The 12,364-nt window shown below is 41.2% G+C and overlaps 2 protein-coding genes across 10 annotated transcripts in view; both read left to right on the forward strand.

Moving 5' to 3' along the window:
• Positions 1-4,839, forward strand: part of LOC146360910 (peripheral plasma membrane protein CASK-like) — a 50,104-nt gene extending 45,265 nt beyond the window's left edge. For all 9 annotated transcript variants that reach the window (XM_084920355.1, XM_084920354.1, XM_084920357.1 and 6 more), the window contains 4 exons: positions 968-1,048; positions 1,217-1,419; positions 1,654-1,737; positions 2,974-4,839. In XM_084920355.1, coding sequence (XP_084776481.1) covers positions 968-1,048; positions 1,217-1,419; positions 1,654-1,737; positions 2,974-3,150 — 545 coding nt within the window. In that variant the 3' untranslated portion in view covers positions 3,151-4,839. The remainder of the gene's footprint in view (positions 1-967; positions 1,049-1,216; positions 1,420-1,653; positions 1,738-2,973) is intronic.
• Positions 4,840-10,687: 5,848 nt separating this feature from the next.
• Positions 10,688-12,123, forward strand: LOC146360912 (nuclear receptor subfamily 0 group B member 1-like). Its single transcript, XM_084922349.1, has 2 exons — positions 10,688-11,447; positions 11,713-12,123. Exons 1-2 carry the CDS (start codon positions 10,904-10,906, stop codon positions 11,943-11,945), a joined length of 777 nt encoding a protein of 258 aa, XP_084778475.1. The 5' UTR covers positions 10,688-10,903; the 3' UTR covers positions 11,946-12,123.
• The last annotated feature ends 241 nt before the right edge of the window (positions 12,124-12,364 follow it).

Raw genomic sequence — 12,364 nt, forward strand, 5'->3', positions numbered from 1 at the left:
GCACTGAAGCACATCCATCTTTCACTTGGGGACTGAACATCAAACCATCTAATGATTAGAAAACCTGCAGTGCCTTCCTTACACTTCCCTGAAGTCTGCACGTGTACTTAAATATCATTCGGGTGTGACAAAAAAATTTACTTTTGTTGCTCTGATTTATGTTTTCAACTTGTGTGTGCTTAGTTAACCATCATAGTTAAAAAGGCAAAGCTAATGCTTGAATATCAAAAAGGATAATCTAAGTAACATCTCCAGTGCATTTAAAACAGGAAACAAATACACATCACAGCATTTGAATACACATTTATATCCTTTAAATGTTAACTAGAGACAAACTCTGAGCAGAGGCGTCATTTATCAGCAAGTGTTATATTTGTGGGCAGGTGAGATGCTGCCACCTTAGTGTAATAACTCTGCACTGCAAAGTAAACCTGTCGGTCTGGCTTGTTTATTTCCATTCCAAACAACCAAATTAGCCTTTCTTGTTTTGTACTTAAGATGTACCAACAACTATTCAGAAAAAAGCCCAGTGATTCAGACAGCCTGTGATGAGCACATACAGAAAGTATTATTCTGAATCAGCCATTACCAGCTGCAATTACAGGAACTTTTAATTACTAGAAAACAATGGAGTGGGAACACTGATGATGCTCATTGATCACATGCTGGGCTGCATGATTAATATTCAGTTTTACCTTTTCTAAAATTACAAGGGAGTGCAAATGAAAGCACCAGCTATAAAGATCAATTCGGAAAACATATACATTAGTTTTTTTCTGCAAATACTGGACACCAGACAACAGCTGTGGAGGACATGAGAATAAACGCTTCATCATAGCGTAGATTGGCAAGGAGGACTCCTGTCAGGACGCTGCAACTTACTAAACTTAGACTTAAAGCTAACTGATTGATCTGTGTGGAGTTACTGCACTAATGCATTTAATTTCTTCTTTCTACTTTGATTCAGGTGCACACGGAGTCGGTCGGAGGCACATCAAGAACACGCTGATCACCAAACATCCCGACCGCTTTGCCTACCCTATTCCTCGTAAGAGCAAGATCTAAATACTTCCACAACAAACTCTTGTTACGATTGGACAGCAAACTAATGACTCAAACATTTAAATTTCAAAGTGGATTCTCCTGTTTGACCCGTTACAACACAGCAATGTCATCATCGGGAGTGTAACTTCTATATTCATCTCTTCTGTCTCAGACACAACTCGGCCTCCCAAGAAAGACGAGGAGAACGGAAAGAACTACTACTTTGTTTCTCACGAGCAGATGATGCAGGACATCAGCAACAACGACTACCTGGAGTATGGCAGCCATGAGGATGCCATGTATGGAACCAGGCTGGAGACTATCAGGCAGATCCATGTCCAGGGCATGATCTCCATCCTAGACGTCGAGCCACAGGCGAGTCATCTCGGCTCGGACATTTTCTTGCTATAACCAGAAGCCCCCCAAAATTAGCCATCTCCTCTAGAAGCCAAGTATAAGTTCAAGTGAAAGTACCCTTATGTTGGAACTTGCAGTAATTTACTTATTCGCATAGTAGGTCTGGGCAGTATAAAAAACCTTTCCACTGATAGAACAGTCTCATGTGCCACTTTGTGAACTACACAGTTTAAGATTTTCTTTCCTCAGCAGGCGCTAAAGATCCTCAGGACAGCTGAGTTTGCTCCATACGTCGTCTTCATCGCGGCTCCCACCATCACCCCCGGCATGACTGAGGTACGGTCTTCTCTGTTATACTTGCTCTTCCCGTCTTGGGCAGTTATGTTTCGCTGCACGTACTAACCAAGTTCATACTAATGGCACAGTTACGCTGGCTTTCTAGTCTGAATTATGATGGTGTGTTGTTGAAAGAAAACAGATGAGAGCATCATTACATATGTAAATCAAGAGGGTGCTGCTTTAGCGTAATTGCTGTTAGGGGTCAAAGGACCACACACTGAATTCAAACTGGACAGCCCAGCCTAAAAGAGCATCTTAAATCCATTTCTGTCGTCTTGTGCGTTCCTCTCACTGCACGTGCTCACTTTGCTTTAAGCATGTTTGTGTTTCCTTTGGCATGCCTATTTTCACGTGCACTCAAGGTCCCAAAGTGGTGCAGGAAACTGCCTGTAAGTACAAATTAAATGGTGCGAGTTCACTTGTTGTTTGGAGACTGTAGAAAAGCATCTGTGCCCCTCTGTGTTTGTTTAAATAGCAGCAGTCTAGCTTCGTTCACTACTCTACCTTTTGATTCCTTCTAATTCCTCTAATCCCTCCAGTAATCCCTTTGTTTGGGTGCCTTTTCATTTGTGATGCAACTTCACGCCTTGTTGTTTCATCAGGCTTCCACCTCTCTCTTCCATTTTCCCTTCCTCGTATTCAGAACTGTTACTGGGGTAAATATCTGGTTGGAGTATTTCTGAGAAACACACTTTAGATTTAAGGTTTTTTCAATTAAATATAGTTATAGTGAACAGGGCAAGGGCCTGAGCCCTAACACTGAGCTGAACTCCATTTCAAATGAGGCTACATCTTTATTCTTATAGACTTCTCTCATAGATATTAACTCCATCATTTCCTAATGTATAAGACTTATTTAAAAGACAACTACTTAGTTCAATTTAACCCCTAGAAATACTGCAGTTATTTAAGAGCCATCTATTAATTAGATGATTGGGTCGTATATTCAGACTCAGTTCATCCTTTTTCCAGTTCAAACTATTACAAAAGCCACATCCTGGGACTCTTATCTTACCTGCTTTGTGTAATATTAACACATCATTAAATAATTGAAGCAGAAAATGTGGGTGCAACATTATCTAAAATCTTGACGGTCAGTTTAGGAACACGTGCAGAGTTCAGCGTTTTTTCCACCACTCCAAAGGTGAACTGGAGCCTCGAAGCACATCACCTCTGTACTTCAGCCAAAGCCAGGCACTGATGTCACTCTCTCTCCCCCCCTCACTCCACCAGGACGAATCTCTTCAGCGGCTACAGAAGGAGTCGGAGATGCTGCAGCAAACCTACGCTCACTACTTTGACCAGACCATCATCAACAACGAGATCGACGACACCATCCGCCTACTGGAGGAGGCCGTGGACCTGGTGTCCACCACTCCTCAGTGGGTTCCCGTCTCCTGGGTCTACTGACATACACTCAACGGCAACTCGCTCATCGCCCTCGACGATCCATCTCTGATTCAACGTGGAATCTAAACTCTGAATCACATCTCTCATCAGAATCGCATTTCTGTAGATAAACTGTTATTGAAGAAGAGAGAAACGAAGAAACTAATGACTGATGTCTCATTACCGAGACTTCTTCATCCTCCTCCTCGCCCCTTTTCTCAACAGCCTGAAAGGCATATTGTTGTGTAAATATATACATATATATATATAAATGACTAAAAAACTAAGTGAATATGGTTCTGTCCTAATATAGTTGAATGGTGGGGAGTGGTGGGGCAGTGTAGTAGATATTTTGTACTTTTTCTTTTGTAATTGATGATGGATGGTAATATTGGAAAGACAATAGCAAGCATGACCATAAAGCAGTCTTATGGGGTTGCCTGTGTGCGTGTTGACCTTTTAATGCACTCCTTGTGGTACTCCGTTCTCCCCTCTAATCTCCTCGGCTCCTGTGACAAACAGGCCGAACTCTGAAGCACATTAGAAGCTGCTATAGTGGCGACAACCGACTCCCTCAGCTCCACGTCCAAGTTAGAGTGACACGAAAAGCACAGGAAACTTGGCATTTTCTTTCTCCCTCAGCTCTTATTTATTTCACCGGCCCTCTGTGCCTTTCAGTTTGTTGAACGAGCACACTTGCACCCCTCTATGTCGTCTCTCCCCGTGTTGCTGTAGCCTGACGTCCTATGCTTCCTTCCCCAGCCTTCGATGGTCTTTGTTTACATCTCAGTTTGCACAAAATGGACAATGAAGAAAACACGTGCTGCATTCTGTCATCTCGGTTTTCACAACGTCTCGCCTACTCTTCTCTGGCTGTCTTTACTCTGCTCCCTTGTACACAAAATGCGAATCGGTGGACCTGGAAGTTTGTTTTTGAGACATTACCAGCTATGAAAAAAATAAAGAAATAAAAGCACTGACATTCACCACTAAACACGGCTCCTGAAGTGGAAGCAAAAACAACAACGGTAAAAAAAATAAAAGAAAAACTGCCTTATCAGAGCCTTGGGGAAGAAGTGGCTAACACCTATGCACACCCCTGCTTTCTGCCAGGCAGACCGGCGCCACGACAACCATTTCTTCTCTCCTAACACTCAGTGAGCCATGCTTGTTGAAATGTTTGTGTGGAAGGACAGGGCTTCACGTAGGTGGGATCGGTCCAATCGTAGAGCCACCATTTTTGGAACTGTTAACTGTTGTCTTCAAAAATATTTAAAAAAATAAATAAAGGAGAATTCTTGTTTTTCTGGGGGGAGAGAAGATTAAAATTTTGTGTGTAAATGTTTCAATGGTGCGTACGTCATGAGTGAATTACCAAGAGCCAGTGTATATTAACCCTTAAAAGAAGCTCAGTATGTGACATAACCTCATGCTTTACCACAAGTGGCACAACACACACATGTATGGCACATCAGTTGAAGGCTTGAGGAGTGGAAAACAATAATAATATAATAGTAATAATAAAAAAAGTCAATATTTCAAGCTGTGGTTTGGCTGCCGTTGTGCCACTTTGAGTAAAGTGTCTTCATTTCAAGTCCTGTGTAAATTACCTCTGCAAATGAGAAAAGCAGCTCTTCTGTATGAAATGTTGTTCTTTTTTGTTATTTCATTTTTTTAAAAATATATTTCCTTTTACGTGTTTAAAGTAAACCGCAGCGTCTGGCGTCTTATTTCAGATGTGAAAGTGAGTGCGGGTGCAGGTTGCTGTGTGGGTGTACTTAGATTCAGATCTTTTTTTTTTTTTTAAATCAAAATTTTTAACTTTTTTTTTTTTAAAGGAGAGCAAAACAAATAATTAGAGGATAAATATATAATAGACCAAAGCGCTTTTAAAAAATTACTCAAATTAATATCCTATTCAAAATAAAATGTAGGCTCAAATTAGCTTTTTCTGTATTTACATTTGTTGTACAATATAAATAACAATTAATATGCTTTCTTACATTTTGTTTATTATTTTCAAGTCATATTTTATATATTCTTTATCTCATCATTTTTTAAACATTTATTCACTACTTCTTTATGCAAATGAGTGGGTTTGCATTTAAAGTGCCATAAAATAAAGTTTGTTAATAAGCTTTCAGATTGGAAGTGTTAGACTGAAATTCATGAGCAACAAAATTCAACAATTCCGAGCTGTAAACTTGAAATGATCAAATATATGAAAATCCTAAAGAAATAAAATCTAACTTACACTAATCCTGCTCACACATATGAAATAGTAAATCATATTAAATAGTATAATTTACAGCTCGACTGAAGCTGAGATGAGTCGACGCTCTGTTACATTTCTTCGGTTGGGTGACATTCAAGGTACAAAAATAAAAACGGTGAAGGGGAAAGAAAAAAATTTTTTTAACTTAAAAATAATAAATCAATATGACATAACTTACAGAATCGTCAGTGTACATTCATGTGAGATATTCACATGTTGACACTTATTTACTGTTACAGCAGCAGCATAAAGACTCAAAGTGAAAATAGTATCATTACAGTTAAAAGAACCACACTCCCATACTGAAGGCCGTAAAACAAAGTAGTGCAAAATTTTTAATTAAATAAAAAATTAAGTTAATAAAAAATAAAACTAAGAATTCTAGTGATCTGTAGTGAAAATGGGATCAATAAATAACATGCACACTATAAATCTAAGAAATGCAGCAAGTTACATTATAATTTTTTATGCATTCAGTGACATATTAATATATTCAGGCTTTAAAAGACACAAATCTACACTTTATAATATTTTCCTTGTGGGCATAACATTAACCAAAGAGCTATTAAAAATGAATCTTTCCACATCTGTAATGATTAACAGCTCAGTTTTCAAGGGGAGAAAAACGCCTGGTCAATAACAGTAGACCGCACGGCCTCAGAGGTGACAGGTGTAACAGATACTGAACATGCGAGGTCATTAAAACCTCATTTCATCCGATTCAGCTGCTTCAGCAGATCAGATAAAAATATTCTCTGCTCTAGTTTCAAATCATGTCTGCTCTAGAAAAGTCATGTTGTGGTTAGCTTAAGCATATTGTGGCTTACAGTGTTACCCTTGTGTTTGTTATATGAACAAATGACATGTTCTAATCTATCAGTGCTACTGAGAAACAACCTCTCAAAGTACCGTGCGCTCAACTTCTTTGAACAGCTGCTCCATCAGAATATTTCAGTTTCACACACACGCAGCGATAAATAAAAATTCCTGAGTTCACATCGAGTTCAGGATAATGAATATCAAAGCAGCGACGGAGCTTTGGTCATGAAGGACATGCTGAGTGTCTACCTGCAGGCTACAGCCTCAATCCACCGCGAGATGGAAGATTGTGCATAAATATGAACTGTGCAGCAAGGGAGGCTTCAACAGTGTGGTTAAAACAGGACAGGAAGCAAAAGCTCATGTCAAAGCACTGCAACGCCACAAGCTGCAGAAAAATAAACCAATCAAAGCCTCAGTTCACCCCAAAATTGCAAGTAAGCATTAAAGAAATTGCAGCTCCATCTTTGTCCAACTTTGAACCACAGAAATAGTCTTTCTCTAAGCCTTAGGTTTATCCAGCCAGTTTAAAAAGAAGTTAAAATACTGACCATTTCTTTGCAGATTTCTGAAAAGCCCAAAGTTACAAGTTAGTGACAAGAGTGACACTGTGCCTGTCTGTCTGCCTTCAGTCTAAGGCTGACCTTTATCAGTACTGTGAGACATTGAGCTGATGATGAATTTCTCCCCCCCTAAGTCACAGACACACAGATGGAAGAACTTGTGCTAAATGGACTGGGGGAATTTGCCTCCTCTGCTCTTTCTCCTCCACAGAGAACGTTTACTGCAATGACATTTTTTTCTTGCTTACGAAATAGCTGATTTGAGCCGACAACGCAGGAAATCCTGTGCTATGATGAGGTTAGCAGCCGCCACCTGGCACTAGTTTAGATTTAAGATATTTTCAGGCACCTTTACAAAGCAGAAGCAGGTATCACAGGCTTTAATCACACCTCCATTTCTCGGTACGACGTAGATGAGCGGCAGATAAAACCCATCAAATCATTTTCATTTGGCTCAAAAACATGTTTTTTGTTTTTTTGCTGTTGTTGCCATTATTATTACTACAGTTACTAACATTATTGTGAATATCAGGGTGCTCCAACTGCTCTAATAAATCAAGTATTTCAAATTCTTATAATTAGAGGATATCAAAAGACTTTTCAAAATGTCTAATTTTTTAAATCACCTTGTACGGTTTCTCGGCTGATAGCATCAGAGCAACACAATGCAATGATTTGCTTCTGAATGAAAGAAACTCCACAGCACCTCGAATTCTGGCTAGTAACACAATAACTGAACAGACCGACCAGTTCTGGTGTTTCACAAAGAGGCGCAGCATTAATGTTGCAGAGGGTCTTCTCACACCAAGACAAAAGTGAAACAAAGGGAGAACTGCGTGCTCTCTGACTCAAGGCTTGTCGACATTGGAACTTGTTAAAGTGCGATGCTGAAAAGTTGTGTAAGGCCCTGATGATGAATGAAATTCTTCACAAACAACCCTGAGAAACAGAAAAAGGATCATTAGAAACAAGTTTGATGAAAGGCGTCAGCGACCTTCAGAATTCTGCATAATATTCATCCCACTTAACATCCCTCAATGACCTTTGTATAATCAACACTGTGTTCTTGGTTTGAATTCAGACGTATGTTTGCTGCTACACTTTGTTACTATAGAAACAGATTCTCGCACAAGGAGAAATGTCTGGCCTTGTCAGGTAATTACACACTGAGGGCAGCTTTCCTTTTATGCCTCCATCAGCCTGCTGCTTCAAACCCTCACAGCTGAGGAAATGGAATCAAACTCTAATGGCTGCACGCCTCCGCCCAAAAACACCTGATCAGATTACACTCAGCTTCGGAAAACGGCAGCATCCTTCACGCAGTGATGGACAGAGAATTTAGCCGCACGACTTCCATCAAAACAACAACAAAACAAACTCCAAAAACCTCAGAACAACATATTTATTCTGTTTTGGCTTAAGTTGAGTACAGAATTTCTTTTATTACCTGCAGGGCTGCAGACTGTCAGACTCAAAGACTCAGCTGTTTGGCTTTATGCGTTTCAGTCTCGCTATGAATAAAACTTCACGCGTCCTTCAAGAAGCAAACCAGGCAACCTGACAGCTACTGTGAGAGGCCTCAGGACACATACTCTGAAGCCTTTTCTGCATTAATTTTCTAATAATATAAAAACTGCATGTACAGAATCGCCGGCTCATCTCATAAAAACTGCTTGAAAGGTTTGCCGATTTTGCTTCAAAGTAAAAGCAAAAAATAAAACAACTTTAAAAAAAAAAGTTTAAGTAAACAGCCTTCACTTATGCCGTGTCCGTCACTTCTGTGTCTGCTCCGCAGATTGTAAACAACCTGAATTAAGCCGGCCAGCACTCTGTCACCTTCTGCGATGAAAACTTTCCCGAACATTCCACCACAAAGTCCTAAATGTCAGGACCTTTCAAGCGAGAGATCATCACTGATTTTAGAGCTCGAGTCAAACTGAAAGTCAAACACAAAGAGCCTGACGCAAATTCTGACTCATTTCAGTCAGTCACTTGCTCAGATGTGCCAAATTCCCTGTCTTTATCAGAAGTGTGTAGTATTTCTGAATTTTTAGCAAGATCTTACAGCTAACCACAAAGCAGACCCGGCGCAGACATCGAGTACACCCTGTGGTACAAGGTGGTTATTTACATGTTTTGGTTTTACTGTATTCTGTCCTCTAAGGCCATCTGCAGGTCTTTGCATAGACAAACGGAGCTTAATATGCAGCATGGTACACTCATTCAAAAACAAATTAAGCCTCAGAGAGTGAGCAGGATACGTTAACCTTAAAACACTGAATGCACAACATACAGCGTCGTGTTTGGACCGCTACAAATAAGCACATGTGAGCTTCAGATCAATTGCTGCCAGAGGCCCCTGCTTAGTGTTTTATGTGAACCCATTTCACTCCTACAAATGGGCTTCAACTCAGTCTTCCATCAAGCCAGCTACATGCAGCCACAGTGAGGCTGAAACTTGGACCATTTTGCTTTCAAAATAAAAGCTTCATTTTTATGCTTTCCTAATACTAAAATTATAAAAATGGCACGTGAGTGTCCAAGTTTACCAAGTTGCTTTATTATATTTGTTGAACATTTTAAAAGTTGCATGCATCTTCTACACGCAGCAAAAAGGAAAACTGCAGTTAGTTTTAACTCATGTTTCCAAAGTCCGTTCTCGTGTCAGTGACAGTAAAAGTGTAGAAGTGATGTCGTCTTTCGTGTTTTCACTGACAGATGATGCTTTTTGTACCTGAGCCTGTTTTTCTGGGGATGCCTGCTGTTTGTCAAAGCAATGTTTTTCTTCAGTCTGATTTCATGAGAAAAGACATCAGATTTACACATATTTATCCTGCAGTGACCACACAACAACAATGTACAGTGCATGACAGGACAAACCATCCATACCATAAAACAGTCACTGTTTAACAGATTACCACAGTAACAAGGTAATGCTGGGAATTACTCGACTTCCTGCCTGTGGAAGAACCCACTCATCTCCTTTCTAATTTTCCTCCTCCAAGGGTCGACTGTCACCTTCACACCATGTTTATCTGTACATACTCTTTCCCCCAGGGTCCAGGGTTTAACCTAAACCTCAGATAAATAGACTCTGCTTGTATTAAATATACTCCACTGCATATCAGTGATGACATGTGGAAATGACACATCTTCACAGTTAGACTAAACTGAATGTGGTGATTTACACAAAATTATTCTAACCCGTGTTACAGCGTAAAACTATTGAACTGAGTCTATTTTGATTAACACTAATAGAAAATTGTGCTCAATCATGATCTTATCATTGTTCATACATGTGAATCATTTCACATTATTATGAAAACCTCAGCTGTCACTTGGAAATTCAGCTAAAGCATCCAAGAAAATGCTGCAAAGTAAAACTTAATGTATTTTATCCCTGATTTCTTTATGAATAAACCATCTTTCTACATGGTGTCTTTATTCCCTCCAAGATCTGAGAACATTTTTGAATTGGTTAGAGCCCAAACAATATTAGCCATCTGCTGATACACTTGTTGATATGCTGATAAATGAAATTTCAGCAGAGCAGTGACTGGAGAAACACTCTTCAACCATGTTATGAGTGTTGATTTTACATCGTTTTCCCACCAGAGGGCACTGTGCAACATCTCTGTAGGCAACAGGTCTTTGCTCCAATCAGCTGGCTGTTGTTTCCAGCATCAGGAAGATTATAAACCACTTGTCCTGACAATAGAACATCATCATTTTTAAATTGCACTCATTATTTTAGCAATGACTCATAAATGATGCCTGAAAAACCACCATTCTGTCCAATTTATTAGCAGATTATAATGTGCAGATTATTACAGATGCACTCGGGACTGAAACCTATAAAAACAAAAAGCATAAGGAGAAACCATTTTCCCCCATTCCAATGTTTCTTTTCTTTCTTTAAAGTCAGCGTTACTGTTGCTGTAGCTATTCATTTGTCTGCTATCATTTTGTCGTCCTTTTAATTTGAAAACTGCTAACCGGAAGTATGTTTTTGGTATAGTTTTTTGGGGTGGAGGGGAAAGGGGGGGGGGTGTTGTGCTCCAAGTCTATAAAAAAGATGATACTCGCCATGAAGGGCTCATAATCAGCGTGGGGCGCCATGTCGTGTTGTGAGTGTAAAGTCACGCAGGACACGGGGCAGGGCAGCATCCTCTATAGCATCCTCAACAGAGACGCTCTGTGCCCGCAGGCGCGCGAGGACACGACCGCTGCGCACCGGTGTTGCTCCTGCGCGTCCATGAGGAAGCTGGTGGCCATTCGGGCTCCACAGTCCGTGATCAGAGCAGCCTGCGAGGTGCTGCTCAAAACTTTCAGGTTCGTGAAAAACGTGCCGTGTTTTCGGGGTTTGCCAGCCGATGACCAGCTCCGACTCGTGCGCAACAGCTGGGCGCCCCTGCTGCTCTTGGGCTTGGTGCAGGACTCCGTGGACTTCGACACCGTGGAGACGCAGAAGCCCAGTCTGTTACACGAGATTCTGACGCACGACGCGGACCGACGAGGGCGCACTGCCGGCGCCGCTCAATACCCTGGGGTGCCTCTCTGTGATGTGCAGAGTATCCAGATGTTTCTGGTGAAGTGCCGAGGACTCACTATCACCGTCAAAGAACACGCGTTTCTGAAAGGAGCGATACTGTTCACCCCGGGTAAGATTACACCCGCACTCAGGCACGAGTGACCCACACGGCTTTGTGTCATAACCCTGCTCTGATAAATATACAGGGTTGAACTAGATCTAAATCTTCCTCTTACTACAAGACACACACACACACACACACACACACACACACACACACACCTCTAACAGCATTACACACCAACGCATTTATACAGCTGTGGATTCAGGGTGGGTGAACAGTGATTATTTAAACAGCTCAACATGTCTCCCTGTCTGTGTCCGCCTTGTTAAAGTGCCTGAGCTGGAGTGTCAGGAGTACATCCACGCGCTTCAGAGGGAGGCTGAGCGCGCGCTTTATGAGCACGTGGGGAACCGGGGGAACGCGAGCCGGTCCGGCAAGCTTCGCGTGGTCCTGAGCACCCTGCGCGCCGTGGACCCGGACGCGGTGGCGGGACTGTTCCTGAGACCGGTGACTGGGACTAGCAGCATCGACGAACACGTGCTTGCTATGTTTTGTGAGAGGTAAACAGTGGGACTGAATAACAGACGCATTTCATGCAACCATGTTTTAGACTGCTACACTTTCACCGTCAGAACGTCTAATGAACTGCTCTGCTGCACATCATGATTTTTATGTTTGTGTGTGGACACTGAGGACAACAGCACATACAGTGACCTTAATAAATGACAGCGATTACCTTCTAGGATCTGTTTGTTTTTGCTTGCTACATTAGGAGGCAGTATTATTCAGACAGGAGCAAACAAATCCCCTAATGGTTCTAAAGAGACTCCACAATGAGACAGCAGACACCCTCAGTAAGAACATACTGCAGTCAAGCTTTTCCCTCCACCTTCAGCTTGACATACACATCAAAAACATCCAGGTCAGACCCTAAAAATCATCCGCGGCTTGAAATCAGTGATATTAAAGCATTCATGAAAATC

This window comes from Perissodus microlepis, chromosome 23 (genome assembly GCF_051167445.1).
Source record: "Perissodus microlepis isolate ML-2025 ecotype Zambia chromosome 23, ASM5116744v1, whole genome shotgun sequence".
NCBI lineage: Eukaryota > Metazoa > Chordata > Actinopteri > Cichliformes > Cichlidae > Perissodus > Perissodus microlepis.